Source organism: Hypanus sabinus, chromosome 27, assembly GCF_030144855.1.
Source record: "Hypanus sabinus isolate sHypSab1 chromosome 27, sHypSab1.hap1, whole genome shotgun sequence".
Taxonomy (NCBI): Eukaryota; Metazoa; Chordata; class Chondrichthyes; order Myliobatiformes; family Dasyatidae; genus Hypanus; species Hypanus sabinus.
In genome coordinates this window covers 24,559,944-24,576,189 of record NC_082732.1, presented here as the reverse complement: position 1 = coordinate 24,576,189, position 16,246 = coordinate 24,559,944, and the positions used below count along the sequence as shown (strand labels likewise).

Genomic DNA, 16,246 nt, shown 5'->3' with positions numbered 1-16,246 from the left:
GTTGTGCACTTGGGAAGAAGAGGTTGCAGATATTCACATATTAAATGTTTGGTCAAAGTTGTGGCCAGTAAATTTCCGGTAGGGTGAAAGTGTGAGATCATTTGTTTTGACTCAAGTGTAAAGATAAGTGAAGGTCGCAGTTAATATCCAGATTACAGAAATGAGAATTATAGACACATTACTCAAAGACTCAAAAATTGCAATTCATTAAGAATTGCAGTACATGGACATCTTTGGACAACACTATGGTGATCTGCTACAGAAATTTTCAACCTTCCAGATCACGTGCTTCATCGTCCAACTTCTAATTATGATTTTGCCCCTTGTACACCCTTTCTACTTGGATTAGTCCACATGAATTCCATAACTTTTATTGATAGTGATTATCAATTTATCTGATATCAATGGTCTTGGAGACCAGCAGAAAGTTCAGAACTTTCAATGTACTGTATGTACTAGCGATAAGTAAAGATTGGGGTGAAGTCCTGATACAAGTGCAGACTGTGAATCGTTTAACTTCAGTCAGGCTGTCGTCCAAAAGACAGTCATGGTTAACATAGTTCCATGAGCTTTTTAACTCTAGCAGCTTACTAGATCATTTATTGGCTCTTGATCTTTTAACTTTATTATAACGGATGAATGATTGTTGAAGAGCAAAGGGATTTTCTGGTCTATAAATTTAGACCACAATGCATGGCTTAAAACATAACTAAAAAGCTAATGAACTTGACCTTTAGCAGAAGAAGAAATAAAATATGAAAGGTTAGAAGTGATGCTTCAGACCCCATTGGGAGTATTGTGCTTAGTCTTGGGCAACTTACCTCAGGAAAGATACCTTGACCTTTGAGGAGATACAACAGTTTCCTCACTGTATCATTGCATTGTATTTTTGTTACATTTTTGTGTGAGGAGAGGGGGTTTGGGGTTCGATGTTCTGTTGCCACTTGGCGTATTCTGTTAGATTTTTGTGTGAGGAGAGGGAGTTTGGGGTTCGATATTCCTGTTGCCACTTGGCGTGTTCTGTTAGATTTTTGTGTGAGGAGAGGGGGTTTGGGGTTCGATGTTCCTGTTGCCACTTGGCGTGTTCTGTTACATTTTTGTGTGAGGAGAGGGAGTTTGGGGTTCGATGTTCCTGTTACCACTTGGCGTATTCTGTTAGATTTTTGTGTGAGGAGAGGGGGTTTGGGGTTCGATGTTCTGTTGCCACTTGGCGTGTTCTGTTAGATTTTTGTGTGAGGAGAGGGAGTTTGGGGTTCGATGTTCCTGTTGCCACTTGGCGTATTCTGTTAGATTTTTGTGTGAGGAGAGGGAGTTTGGGGTTCGATGTTCCTGTTGCCACTTGGCGTGTTCTGTTACATTTTTGTGTGAGGAGAGGGAGTTTGGGGTTCAATGTTCCTGTTGCCACTTGGCGTATTCTGTTAGATTTTTGTGTGAGGAGAGGGGGTTTGGGGTTCGATGTTCTGTTGCCACTTGGCGTGTTCTGTTAGATTTTTGTGTGAGGGGAGGGGGTTTGGGAGATGATCGTGTTGCCATTCTTTTTCTTCCGCTGGGTTCTGATGGTTTTCCATTGAACAAGCTTCGCGGTTTTCTTTGTTTCGTGGCTATCTGGAAAAGGCGAATCTCAGAGTTGTGTACCACATACATACTTTGATGATGAATGATGGAATGATGATGTGACATTACCGATAGTCAGTGGATATTGTATCACCGTATAGCACCAGCAGTCACTTTACAGGGTCCGGTTCACCACTCTCTGTAAGGAGTTTGTATGTTCTCCCCATGACCGTGTAGGTTTCCTCCGGGTGCTCGGGTTTCCTAACACAGTCCAAAGGTGTACAATTAAGGTTAGTGAGTCGTGACCGTTCAATGTCAGTGCCACAAACGTGATACACTCGCAGGCTGCCCCCCAGCCCCGGTGTTGGTCATTGACACAAAATGACACCATTCACTGTATGTTTCGACATACATGTGACAAATAATCAGAATCGGGCTTAATATCACCCGCATAGATCATGAAATTTATCGTCTTTATGGCAGCAGTACAATGCAATACATAACAATAGAGGGAAATGTAAATTACAGTAAATAAATATATATATATAAAATTGTTAAATCAGTAATGCAAAATAAAACAAAAGTAGTGAGGTAGTGTTCATTCAAAAATCAGGTGGTAGAGGGGAAGAAACTGTTCCTGAATCACTGAGTGTGTGTCTTCAGGCCTCCTTTCTGATGGTAGCGACGACAAGAGGGCATGTCCTGGGTGTCAGGGGGCTTGAATGAGGCCTTCTTGAGGCATTACTCCTTGAAGATGTCCTGGATACATGAATCTAATAAAGCTCATCTTTATCCTAACGCAGGGTTGAGTTATGAGGACACCTTATATAAATTTGGTTAATGTTCCCTTACCTTTAGAAGGTTGTAGGATGGTTGTAGGATGGTCCATACAGTATTTGAAGTGCAGAAGGGGTACATATTTAACAAAGGGGCTGGTTGTGGACTACAGGAGGAACGGACATGGCCTCACCCCTATTGACATCAATTATCTGGGGTTGAGAGGGTGAACAGCTTGAAGTTCCTTGGCACACACATCACCGAGGATCTCACTGTGGTCTGTGCAAACTGGCTGCGTGGTGAAAAAAGCACAACAGAGCCTCTTTTACCTCAGACGGTTGAGGAAGTTTAGTATGGGCCTCCAGATCCTAAGAACTTTCTGCAGGGGCACAGTTGAGAGCATCCTGACTGGCTGCGTCACTGCCTGGATTGGGAACTGTACCTCCCTTAATCGCAGGACTCTGCAGAGAGAGGTGCGGACAGCCCAGAACATCTGTAGATGTGAACTTCCCACTATTCAGGACATTTACAGAGAAAGGTGTGTAAAAAGGGCCCAAAGGATCATTGGGGACCTGAGTCACCCCAACCACAAACTGTTCCAGTTGCTACCATCCGGGAAACAGTACCGCAGCATAAAAGCCAGGACCAACAGGCTCCGGGACAGCTTCTTCCACCAGGCCATCAGACAGATTAACTGTATTTCTATGTTATATTGACTTTCCTGGTGTACATACTATTTATTAGAAATTACTATAAATTGCACATTGCACATTTAGAGACATAACGTAAAGATTTTTACTCCTCATGTATATGAAGGATACAAGTAATAAAGTCAATTCAATATCAACACTTCTAGTGGGAAAATGCAAGACAATTTAATCTTCATATTACAGATCGCTATATAAAAGGAGGTGCTTTTCATATTAAGAGCATATAGGAAATTTGAAGGCCTGTCTCCCAAAATATGATGGAAATTGAAATTGATCTATTTGCTTTGTCGGTTAAGTTTAGCAGGGGATATTGCTATTAGGCAAGTACTGTACATGGAGTTGAGGAACAAGTGTGATTCAGTTTTCGAGTTATTTCCCGGGGCTACATTAGCGCGACCTCTTCCTATATACTTGAAGTATAATTCATCATCTCAGCACCATGTATTTGCTGTGATTGACACATTTATGGTGAATTTTGATCTCATCCTGATATCAGAGCGATGTTCCTGAGTTCTTACGCACTGTGAACAGTTAAAATCCTGATTTGTAAGACCTCGTTGAGGATGTATAACAGACAAAGGGTGAAACTAGTCCGCTATGGTTTCAAAAACAATGGAAGGTCTGCAGATGCTGGAAACCCAAAGCAACCCACACAAATTGCTGGAGGAACTCAGCAGGTCAGGCAGCGTCCATGAGGAAGTTGAAGGAGGGTCTCGGCCCGAAATGTTGACTGTTTATTCTCTTTCATAGGTGCTGTCTGATTGGCTGAGTTCCTCCAACTATGTATTCAATATGTTTTCTAACGCATCAATCAAGCTAATTAGAAGTATCAACCAGTTTATTGCAACATCAGCCCTTACTCTCATTGACAAAGGGAAACTACAACCAGCTCGACTGTAACACAGTGTTAGTGAAAAAACAAATGGGTCCTTTTAGACCCAAATTCCCCTTGCTTCGAATTCCGCTCTGCCGTGTGGCCTGGACTCCAATTCCGTACCTGCCTCCCACCTTAGACTCTCAGCACCACCCTATCGCACCATGTCTCTGACTATCCCAACCCCCCCCCCCTCAACTCGTGCCTCAGACCCACTTTGTTACCTCAGGCCTACCTGATGCCTTGGACCATGCCAACCAATGCCTCACCCTGCTCATTACCCCAATACCCTGCCTCACATCGAGAATTATTCCCCCCACCCATGTCTCAACCATGCTCTCCCTCACTATTACTATTGGGCTGAAGCTTTAGGCCCCTCACCACCAGGTTCAGGAACACTTATTGCTCTTCGACCATCCAGCTCCTGAACCGGCGTGGATAACTTCTCTCACCACAACTCTGAACAGATTCCATAGCCTACAGGTTCATTTCAAGACTCCATTGGGAGTATTGCGTTTCCTTTTGGTCTAATTACCTCAGGAATGCTTTATTGATATCTTAGGAGTTACAATGGAGGATAACTAAAATGACGATGGGGCATTGAGTTACGAGGACAATTGGCATCAACTGCTCCTGGAAGATATCATGTTAGTGGAAAAACAAGTGAATCCTTTTCAGACCAAAACTTCCCTTGCTTTGGCCCTTTCCGTGCCTCGGACCTATCCCCACCCACTTCTTTGCCTTTTATTCCTTAGCACACTCCCCCGTAATGCTTCTTGCCTTAGTTTCCACCAACCACTCTGCCCCCTCCCCCTCCAGAACTGACTAAGACTTCACACTCACCCATCTAGATACGTGTGCCTCAGACTCTCTCATGGAAGATCAAGGGTTGGTCTTGCAATTCAGGGAACAGTTATTATTCACGTTGCTCTCCCACTGTATTTAAATCATTGTCAGGTTCCAGTTGTGTTAATTTTCTGTTCTTATAATAACTTACAGAACAAAGAGAAACAATTGAAGCTCTGTGTCTCCGTGTAAATCTATAACAGATGCTTCCATATGGTGTCCTTCCTCTCTCCAGTTCCAGTTACTCGTCTCTCCTTGTTGCCTCGGGCTCCCTGAAATATTTCAGCAATCCTATTAGAAGTGTTTGAAAGAAATGACAAGCTTAAAGTTCGAAGTACTTTGCAACCCTGAGATTCATTTTCTTGTGGGCATTCACAGTAAACGCAAGAAGCACGTTTAGATCAATGAAAGACTGCACCCAACAACCACTACGCAAACGACATCAAAAGTGGAAATGCAAGAAAAAAGCAAAAAAAAGGAATAGTAACAATAATAATAAATAAGCAATAAGTATCGAGATCGGGAGATGAAGAATCTGTGAAAGTGGGTCCATAGGTTGTGGGAATAGTTCAGTGATGGGGCAAGTGAAGTTACCCCCACTGGTTTGGCAGCCTGATGACTGAAGGGTGATAACTGTTCCTGAACCAGGTGGTGTGGATCCTGAGGCTCCTGTACTTTCTTCCTGATGGCAGCAGCGAGAAAAGAGAATGAGTGAATTGTGGGGTCCTTCATGATGGATGCTGCTGTCATGTGACAGTGTTCTGTGTAGATGTGCTCAATGGTGGGGAGGCCTTTACCCATATCTACTGCAGGTGTGGCCAGGAATGAATATTTATGCTCTCAGCTCACACAGCGTGCACAAAATCAGATCTGTGCAGCCACATCAACCGTGGAAGGACTGAAGAGAAAGTGGGTCTGCATTCGAACCGGCACTTCAACGCTCGTGCTGTGGCCACTTTATCCGCACGTTAACACAGACGGCTAATCAGTCAATCATGCGGCGGCAACTCAATGTATAAAAACATGGGCTGTTATTCAGGCCAAACACCAGACTGGGGGAGAAATGTGATATAAGGGACTTTGACTGGGGAGTGATCGTTGGTGCCAGGCGGGGTAGCTTATCTCAGAAACTGCTGCTCTCCTGGGATTTCACGCACGAGTTTACAGAGAATTGTGCAAAAAAAACAACCAAACAAACAAAAAAAAACCCAGTGGGTGGCAGTCCTGGGGGCTCAAATGGTTTGTTAATGAGAGAGGTCAGAGGTGAATGGCCAAACAGGTTCAAGCTGACAGGAAGGTGGGCGTTGTGAGCGCCTCAGATGGCATGCATGATTTCTGCAATTCTTCATAAGAAAACATCCTCCTTTTCTCCACATGAAGTCAAGTTTATTGTCATTTAACTATATACATGTGCGTCGAATGAGATGACGTTTCTCCAAACCAGGGTGTAAGGCAGCGTAGGATGAACCCTACAGATGGATTACACATAAAAAGCAAACTAAAGTGCAGTAATTAAATATTGTCCGGTACAGAACAGATTAACTGTTCTGTATCTTTGTTCTCACATCTTTGAATGCGAGACGGCAGGGAGTTCAGCAGTTTAACGGCCTGAGGGAAGAAACTGTTTCCCAGTTTGCAGATGCTTATTATTCTCACTGCTTGGACTGTGCGTTTTGCCGCATTACTTCTGTGGCGCGGTTGCCGAGGAACGGTCGAGTGCCTGCCGTTCAGTCACAAAACAGTGGTTTGCTGATCGCCTTCTGATTGCTGAAGACTTTAGGTGAATGTTTAAAAGCACAATGGTGATGACTGAAGCAATGCTCTCAAAGATTATATACTCCACGATGAACATTGATACTGTGCAATAATTTTGAACTCCTGCACCTTCTGTTGCCCCTGTCCATCGTTCCTCACTGCTACTCCCGAGTCCCGCCACCACTTCCTCCGGATTTGAAGACGGTGGTACTCAGTTTGAACATGCATGAACTGCATGGGCAAATCTCACAGGTTCCAGTCTCATCTGTGTGACAGTCACTAACGTGACGTTTGAGCTCCTGTTTCAGGCCTGGTTGCGTGAGTAATCAGCAACTTTTCCAGTCAGTCTTCATTAACTCTAAATACCTTATCCCTTTCTTCTTACCCACAACCCACCGAGACACAGAACTATGTACAGTACCACACACACAAGCTGCTGGAGGAACTCAGCAGGCCAGGCAGCGTCTATGGAAAGGAGTTTCCGTCCGAGACCCTTCGGCAGGAATGTACAGTAGAAGCAACACACACACATTCGTATTTTGCACGATGCAGACTTATGCTATCGACACACCTATTAAGTTCACATTAAACGTCTCACAGGCATTGCATACATGATCGTGCATCACAAATTACGTTATGCGCACGTTGTACACCTGTCATGTTGTAATGTGCTCCCGAAGGACCGGACCCAGGTGCAGAGGAATGGTAGGAAACTAGAGGTTAAACTTCGGAGGAGCACCACCACGAGAACTTATCCTCTCCAACACAATGACTCCCATTAGGCATCGACTGAGAGTCCTTCTTAAATAATTATGGACCATGGGAAACAGGTGCTGATGCACCATCAATAACTCACACTGAGACGTAAGGTGAGATATCGGCTTTTATTGACTGAAGCAGGAACCAGCAGTGAGTGACCATCATATTACATCCTGGAGAATGAGGCAGAGGATTAGACTTGAATCGCCTTTATACAGGGCCTGTGGGAGGAGCCACAGGAGCAGTCAGAAGTGGGCGTGTCCAGACAGGCACATAGTTCACCACAGGTGCCAGCCACAATTAACTTGACAGGTTCACACCGAAAATGCAAGGGCTTAATAACTCTGGTTAAGATAATGATTAGTAAATACAGGGGCCCAAAAACCCAAGAAGCCCAATGCTGTCTATGGCGAGCCACAGGGATATTCCATTCGCTGCACCTGAGTTCATCAGTGCATCACAAACATAACACAGTACACACACACAAATTCACATGCATACACACACAGTACATACACACACACATATACACTTCATGTATGATATTAGAACATAGAACAATACAGCATAGTACAGGCCCTTCAGCCCACAATGTTGTGCCAACCCTTAAACCCTGCCTCCCATATACCCCCCAACCTTAAATTCCTCCATATACCTGTCTAGTAGTCTCTTAAACTTCACTAGTGTATCTGCCTCCACCATTGACTCAGGCAGTGCATTCCACGCACCAACGACTCTTTGAGTAAAAAACCTTCCTCTAATATCCCCCATGAACTTCCCTCCCCTTACCTTAAAGCCATGTCCTCTTGTACTGAGCAGTGGTGCCCTGGGGAAGAGGCACTGGCTGTCCACTCTATCTATTCCTCTTAATATCTTGTACACCTCTATCTGTCTCCTCTCATCCTCCTCCTCTTCAGAGAGTAAAGCCCTAGCTCCCTTAATCTCTGATCATGATCCATACTCCCTAAACCAGGCAGCATCCTGGTAAATCTCCTCTGTACCCTTTCCAATGCTTCCACATCCTTCCTATAGTGAGGCGACCAGAACTGGACACAGTACTCCAAGTGTGGCCTAACCAGAGTTTTATAGAGCTGCATCATTACCTCGTGATTCAGTGAACATATGCAAAACACAAATGCTCCTGCACAAACACCTCCTCACACACGCGTGGCTGTGCATACGGGATACACACGATGGACGTCCTTCTCTGCTGTACACACACACATAGAAACACTCGCCTATCTAGAAATTTCACTGTTTCTTCTCTCTTATTTTCCCCCTGCAGACATTATCCAGGTTAAGAAGCTAAGAGCAATGGACATCACAGCAACCAGCTTCCGCTTGTCGTGGCCCAGGTTGCTTAGTGACAGCGCAGACTATTATTTGATTGAATACAGTCCACTCATGGATCCCCAGAAGTCATGGAAGACTGTAACTAGAGAAGAAACAAGTGTTGTTTTGAGACAGCTGCTCCCAAAGACCACCTATGAAGTGAAACTTACTCCTATAAATGACAACTATAATAAGTTCCTTGAGACAGTGGTAACTACGCTGGAAGGTGAGTTCTGACTGATGTCGGTAACATGAATTACCTGAGATTGATGAGACGGTTTACAGGAACGTGGCAGTGCTGGCACATAACATAAGCTCTAAGACAGAATGCCACCAGCCTGTTAGCTGAGGCAGGGGAGATATTACCTTAGTCCTGGAAACCAAAACTGTCCAAGCCAAAATGTGGTTCTGACTCGTTATCTGTGTCCACTTTAGGCCTATCCAGCTCTCATTACGTTGTGAGGAATGAGTGTGCCAAATGGGTTTTGGACAGATACACGACTGTAACACTGGTGGGAGACAAGCAGACCGTGTCCAGCCCAGCCACCGGACTTCCGCTTTGGCCCAGCTCTCTCCGTTCGCCCCGAGAGCCATCATGGGCAAAGGCAGCTCAATTCACTTCGTATCGGCCCGGAAAGAGGGAGAATTTTCACAGTCGAGATCAAATACTGAGGTGCAGAGCGCAGGAATGTCCCAGCAGATCTGTGTCCGTATCTTGTGTTCTTCCCTTCCTCTCTACGTCCTGCTCAGTCAGTGCCAAGTCCTTCCTGTGGCCCATGAGCTTCACATTAGAAGTATTGGCGTTGTTAGTCTCCATTCGCCTTCTCTTTAAAATATGAATCAGGCTGTAATTCTTCACCTGAGACTCATTGCACCAGTTATTGAAATCTCTTTAAAATATGCAACCTCTTCATATTTGTACGCCAATCGTTATTTTAACGATCCTCACGCCTTCTGTTTCTGGAGGAAGCGTTCAGCCCTGTGGCGGCCTTTTCACATACCTGGAACCTCACGTTTCATCCTTGTAAATCCTCGGTGCCCTTCCTGCAATAGGGAGAGATGTGTTACGCACTGTGTTCCCAAGGTTCCAAACATAAGACCATAAGACAAAGGAGGGCCATTTGGCGCATCGAGTCTGCTCCACCATTTCATCATGGCTGATCCAATTTTTCTCTCAGCCCCAATCTCCTGCCTTCTCCCTGTATCCCCTCATACCCTGACCAATCAAGAGTTTATCAACCTCTGCCTTAAATATACGTAAAGAATTAATCTCCACAGCTGCCTGTGGCAATGAATTGCACAGTTACCACTCTCTGGCTAAAGAGATCCCTCCTCATCTCCGTTCTAAAAGGATGCCCTGTATTATGAGGCTGTGTCCACAGATCCTAGACTCTCCCATCATCATAGGAAGCATCCTCTGCACATCCACTCTATCAAGGCCTTTCAACATTTGATAGGTTTCAGTTAGGTCACCCCTCATTTTTTCCAAATTCTAGTGAATACAGGCTCAGAGCCATCAAACGTTCTCCATATGACAATCTGTTCAATGCTGGAATCGTTATTGTGAACCTTCTTTGAACCCTCTCCAGTGTTCACACATCTTTTCTAAGTCCCAACATGAGTCCCATCATCCTGGAAATAGAAACAATCACTCATGTTTCTTTGTTTAAATGATACAATTAGCTTGCATAAAGTCAAAGGTATTACTGACCGGAAATAATTTGTAAAGTGTATAGATGGTTGGGTTGGGTTGTTCTCCGATCTTGCCAATTTACTTGCAAACATTTCATGACCATGCGAGGAGACACGGTCAGTGCGCTGTTAATTGTGGTGTGTCCTCTGAATGCTTGGCCTTCATGATACTTTCCAATCAGCTGACTGGACGCCATTTCGGAAACTACCCCTGAGCCGACGCGGGCAAGATTCCAGACCACAAGGCTCGAAGTTGGCCACGCAGCCAGTCAGCGACGAGATTTCCTCCCCGCATCACAGTTGGCTTTCGAACTCTAGTGATGAGTGTATTTGTCCATTAGGGTTTATGTAGTGACTCACAAGTTGAAAATACTGTCAGGAGTCATATGCACCACATATGCGGTTTAAAATCATGGCCAGGCCCCTTTGCAGAGTGCTCAAGCATGCACTGCAGGTGGACAGCATATCCACACAAGTGCACAATCCAAAGTTTTGATGTGAATGAGCAAGTTTCAGTCATGCCTAGCAACCGATTGTATTCCATAATTAAATTCTGTAGTGTTTAATATGAATGGTGGGGTGGAAATATGTCTCTACCAAGGCACTCTTTCCAGCCACTACCCTTCAGGTCACCCTTGGGCAAGGTGTAACACCTGCACAGCCCCCCAGTCGGATCACGTGAAGCCATGGGAGCAGGCGATGGATGGTCATATGAGCAGCTGGTGCACGTCGCCAGTCCTGACTATCTGGTCACTGACGCCAGGCAGACATTCTCTGAGGAGTATATTGATCATGACTGGGTGGGTCATCCGTCTTGTAAAGACACGGCCCAGAAGAAGGCAAAGACAAGCCACTTTCTGTAGAAAGATTTGCCGAGAACAATCATGCTCACGCTTGCCCGCGTTGTACAACACGGCACATAATGGTGTTGCTGAGCGTTTGGGATCCTGCACTGTGTGATTAGATTTCTAAGTTGCTTGTGTTTCGGATGAAACATTAAATCAGAGCTCTCTCTACTCTCAGGTTAACATAAAACAATCCTTAGCACTATTTTTTGTGAACCGTGATATGTTGGCTAATATTTATCCCTCAATCAATGGCACAGAAGCCAATTACCTGCTTGTTATCATTTTGTTAGGTGAGGGAGTTGCTTTGTCCAAATACTCAGCAGTGTTTGACACATTAAGATATTGACTGCTGTTCAAAAGATCATCATTAGTTGCTAAGCAGTTCAGGATATCTTGACGTTGCAAGAAACATCATTTCTGTGGGTTTAAAGCACATGCCTAACTACTCTGGGCATACGGTTGCAATGCACACTTGATATTGCCACATACATTTGCAAAGTTTTTGTTACAAAGAGGACATGTGCTTATCGCAAGACACTTCGGGAATCCAAAGAGCAACAGGTCTGACCAGGGCCTGCTTAGTCAATGACTTACACTGGTGATTAGCCCAGCAGCAGAGCACAGATCAGGGTCTGTCACCTTCCGGTGTAACGGTCAGTTACACAGTTATCTGCTGGGCAAGCTGCCGGATTCAACTGACAGCAATCCAATTGATCAGGAAGTATGTTATCAAGAACTTAAAACTGAAGTCCAATGTTCAAGTCAGAGCCCCAGTTTCAGGAAAGAAGATCCACTACGGGAAAGGTGTGATGAAGTTAGAGAGGATGAATAAAAGATTTTATTCATTTATTGGGATACACCGTGGAATAGGCCCTTCCTGCCCTTCGTGTTGCCCAGCAATCCCCCGATTTAATCCCAGTTTAATCACGGGACAATTTACAATGACCAATTAACCTAACTAATGGTACATTTATGGACTGTGGGAGGAACCCTGAGCACCCGGAGGAAACCCACGCGGTCATGGGGAGAACATACAAACTCTTAACAGGCAGCGGCGAGAATTCCAACAACGTTGCCTGGTCTGGAGGGTTGGAGTTATAAGGAGATTGGATAGGGTGGACTGTTTTCCCTGGAGTGACAAGGTGAGAAGGATGACTTTACGGAGACTTATAAAATCACCAGGGTAAATAGTCACAGTCTTTTCCCCAGTGTAAAGGGATCTAAAACTACAGGACAGTGGTTTAAGGTGAGAAAGGAGGGGCAAGCAGAGAGTGTGGGTGTATGGAATGAACTATACAAGGAAGCAGCAGAGAATGGTACAATATTTGAAAGTCATTTCGACAGATACATGGATAGATACATTTTAGAGGGATATGGGACTAGCTTAGATAGGCGTATTGGTTTGCATGGTCAAGCTAAGTCAAAGGGCCTGTGTTGAGGTATACGGTTTCTAAGGCGTGTGTTTCCATGGTCATACATTCCTTGAGACTGTGCGTCCATGGTGTACACCTTCAGGAATGGATGACTTATTTACTGCAGTGTGTCCTGATACATAGAGACACTAAAGATATTTATAATATAAATTTAGAAAGTTAATGATATTGGAACATTATTAATGTGACATTCATATTATTCTCGTGCAACTTGACGAGAATGTTTGCAGCAATTGGATTGAACCAAATTATCTCATTGTTTTGCTTTCAGAGACTCCAGAGGAGCTGAGTCCACAGGTTGTTGTAATTTCAGACTCACAGCCAAGAAGTTTTCAAGTCAGTTGGGCCCCAACTCCGCACAGCGTTGCCTCGTACGAGGTTCTGTATGGGGTCCTGCCAGGGGGCAGAACCAATTTACTCAGCATCAGTGGTGACCAGAACATCACCATTGTGAACAACTTGGAACCCAACACCACCTACTTGGTGACCGTGTCAGCGATCTACCAATCCGGCAGAACCGAAGCGTTATCAGTGAAAGCTTGCACTCAAGACGGTAATAAGCTCCAAATTAGCACTCACAAAACGTTTAATAAGCTTTTCACTTCATCCAGTGGAAAATGGTCTGATATGATGCCACTTCAACAAACGCCAGCCAAGCACAAAGTTTCCCTTGTTGACATACACTAACCTACAAAATAATCTTCATCGCACGAACAATTGAGTCACTTTCAAGGACTCTTCCTCTCATGTTCTCGTTACTTATTGCTATATATTTATATTTGCATTTGCACAATTGTTTGAACACCCTAGATGGGTGCTCTTTCATCGATCCTGTTAAGGTTACTGTTCTGTAGTTTTGTTGAGTATACCCATAAGAGAATAAATCTCCAGGTTGTATTTGGTGACAGGTACTTTGATAATAAAATTTACTTTGATCTTTAGACATTCAATATCACAAGTTCAAAACGCAGCATCAGACTGATTCTTACTGAAGATCTCTGCATTCAATGCTAACAACCTCCAAGATTACCACAATCTTGGCATAGAGTTTGGAGGCTTGCATGCCTCAGTGACCCAGAGAGCTATGTTGGTTAGAGTCAGGGCTTTGCGGTTTGGCTTTTGGTAGGGTCACCCATGCCAAACAGGTCAAAGGGTAGAGGCCAGACTAGGAGTGGTCCACCGGTCCTTCAGGTTCAGGGGATTAGCTCAGGGCCAACAACCCTGACTGGTCAAAAAACAATCATTACGGTAACAGCAATGAAGAATCTTTCTAGACAGACAGGATTGGAGGGGCTTCATTGCTACCTTAAATGCCAGTGGCGTAACAGGCAGTAAATAAGTGAAACACTAAAAAGCATTAGTAACCCCACTGATCTAATAGTGATGAAATACTGCAGGAAAAATGAGAATGTGATTGAGTGTCCAAAATATAGATTCCACAGCATGTAAAATTATGAAATTAGAGTGTGTATTAGGCAGTGTGAAGCAACATCAAGAGAGGTTCCAGAAATATTTCAATAGATGTATTGCAGTTTGATAATGGACATTTAAAGGAAGATGGAGTTCCTGAGGAAGAGTATAACAAGCATCCTGAATATAGTGAGTCCTGATGAAGGGTCTTGGCCCAAAACTTTAACTGTTGACTCTTTTCCATAGGTGCTGCCTGGCCTGCTGAGTTCCTCCAGCATTCTGAGTGTGTTGCATAGTAAACATCTTGTCTTGGAGTCCGAAGAGCTGTATGTCATTTGCCACACGCAATTCATGCATTGTGGTGTTTCATCTCCATTTGTTGTTGTTCCTTTGTGCGCCTTGAACAGCATTTTTGCCGTTCCCATAGCATCTGACGGTTTCATTACAAGGCCAAGTTGCTAGCTCGACGCTCAACCCAACACAGATGGAAAGCGTGCAAGGAGCCAGCTGGATTCGAACTCAACACCACTGGCCTCGTAGTCCGGTGCTGATGCCAGTACGCTGCCGGCCGGCTAGCTCATCTAGGTTTAAGTTGTGTTACACATATAGAAAGTCACGAAAAAGGGTGCTCTCCCATTTAAATTTCTCCACCCTTCCTTTCAGTCAACACTCTCCTTCCATCTGAAAGTGGAGTGTTTCTCTATGTCAGCAAGGACATAACTTTATATTTTCCCTGATATTGTTCACGATTCCAGGCAACTCAGAGTGTTCCTTGTTGACCAGATCATGGCTGACAATAGCCACTAACTGTGTGTCTAAGCCGAGAGAAGCTGATGGAAGTCAGAAGAGAGGAATGCAATGCAGACAAAGGACCTATTTTATGGTAGTTGGCAGAACAGAGATATAACCATACAACAATTACAGCATGGGAACAGGCCATCTCGGCCCTTCTAGTCCATGCCGAATGCTTACTCTCACCTAGTCCCACTGACCTGCACTCAGCCCATAACCTTCCATTTCTTTCCTGTCCATATACCTATCCAATTTTTTTTTAAATGACAATATCAAACCTTCCTCTACCACTTCTACTGGAAGCTCATTCCACACAGGTACCACTCTCTGAGTAAAGAACTTCCCCCTCGTGTTACCCCTAAACTTTTGCCCCCTAACTCTCAACTCATGTCCTCTTGTTTGAATCTCCCCTACTAGGTGGTGGTGGGGATAAGCTATTTTGAGATGAATCATTACTTCCCTAGTGAGAGAAATAATATGGTGTTAGAAAGTGCTCCATGTTGGAATTCGATAAGAACTCCAGAAAGAGGTACTGAATTTGTGCAATGAGATCCTGACATTAGCCCCACAACAAAGCAATCTATACTGCAAACATCGACTGATTCTGCAGGTGCTGGGAATCCAAAGCAACACACACAAGATGTTGGAGAGGATCAGCAGGCCAGGCAGCACCTATGGAAGTGAATGAGCAGTCGACTGGGAAGAGAACGGAATAAGAAGGTGGGGGGGGAGGGGAAGGAGGCTAGCTGGAAGGTGATAGGTGGAGCCAGGTGGGTGGGAAAGGTCAAGTGCTAGAGAGGAAGGAATCCGACAGAGAGGAGAGCGGACCATAGGAGAAAGGGAAGGAGGAGGGGACCCAGAATGAGGTGACCTCTAGTGTAACCTAGTCAGTCCCTTATCACTATCAACATCTAGTTCATTTAACATATAGAAGAACAGACGACTGGCAGAAAAGCACCAGAATTATGTTATGCACTACTAATTTTAGGTGTTATTCCCAATGCCAGATTATTTTTGATCTCTCTTTTTGCTCTGAACAGTGAGTTCTGAAGGCAGCAAACTGAAACTTATTAATATCAGCTCCACCGGTGTGGCCGCTCTGTGGGACCCTGCTCAGGGCAAAGTGCTGCACTACAGGGTACGGTGTATCCGCCATCGCAGAAGCCCATCCGTACGGACTGTCCCACCACAAGCTCGGGGAGTGCTATTAACAGATCTCATTCCGGGGACAGAGAACCGGATCTGTGTGAGGGCGGTGTACAGAAATGGTGTGGGGAGAGCCTCGTGCGGGACGATACGCACGCCTCAGCAACAAGGTATGTAACTGAGCAAAGTAGGAGTTGCAAAGCCTGATGCGATACAATGGCTCTAGAGGCACAGGAGGATCCTGCATGTAAACAGGCCTGTCAGCCCACTGTCTCCATGGTAACCATTCAGCGCCTACTTTTACACTAATCCTACCCT

General features: G+C 44.7%; 1 protein-coding gene across 1 annotated transcript in view; it reads left to right on the top strand.

Annotated features, from left to right (window-relative positions):
- vwa1 (von Willebrand factor A domain containing 1) overlaps window positions 1-16,246 on the top strand; it is a 52,038-nt gene that overhangs the window by 31,466 nt on the left and 4,326 nt on the right. Inside the window, exons 3-5 of the mRNA XM_059952000.1 lie at window positions 8,561-8,833; window positions 12,852-13,133; window positions 15,823-16,098. Of these exons, the coding sequence (XP_059807983.1) occupies window positions 8,561-8,833; window positions 12,852-13,133; window positions 15,823-16,098 (831 nt within the window). The remainder of the gene's footprint in view (window positions 1-8,560; window positions 8,834-12,851; window positions 13,134-15,822; window positions 16,099-16,246) is intronic.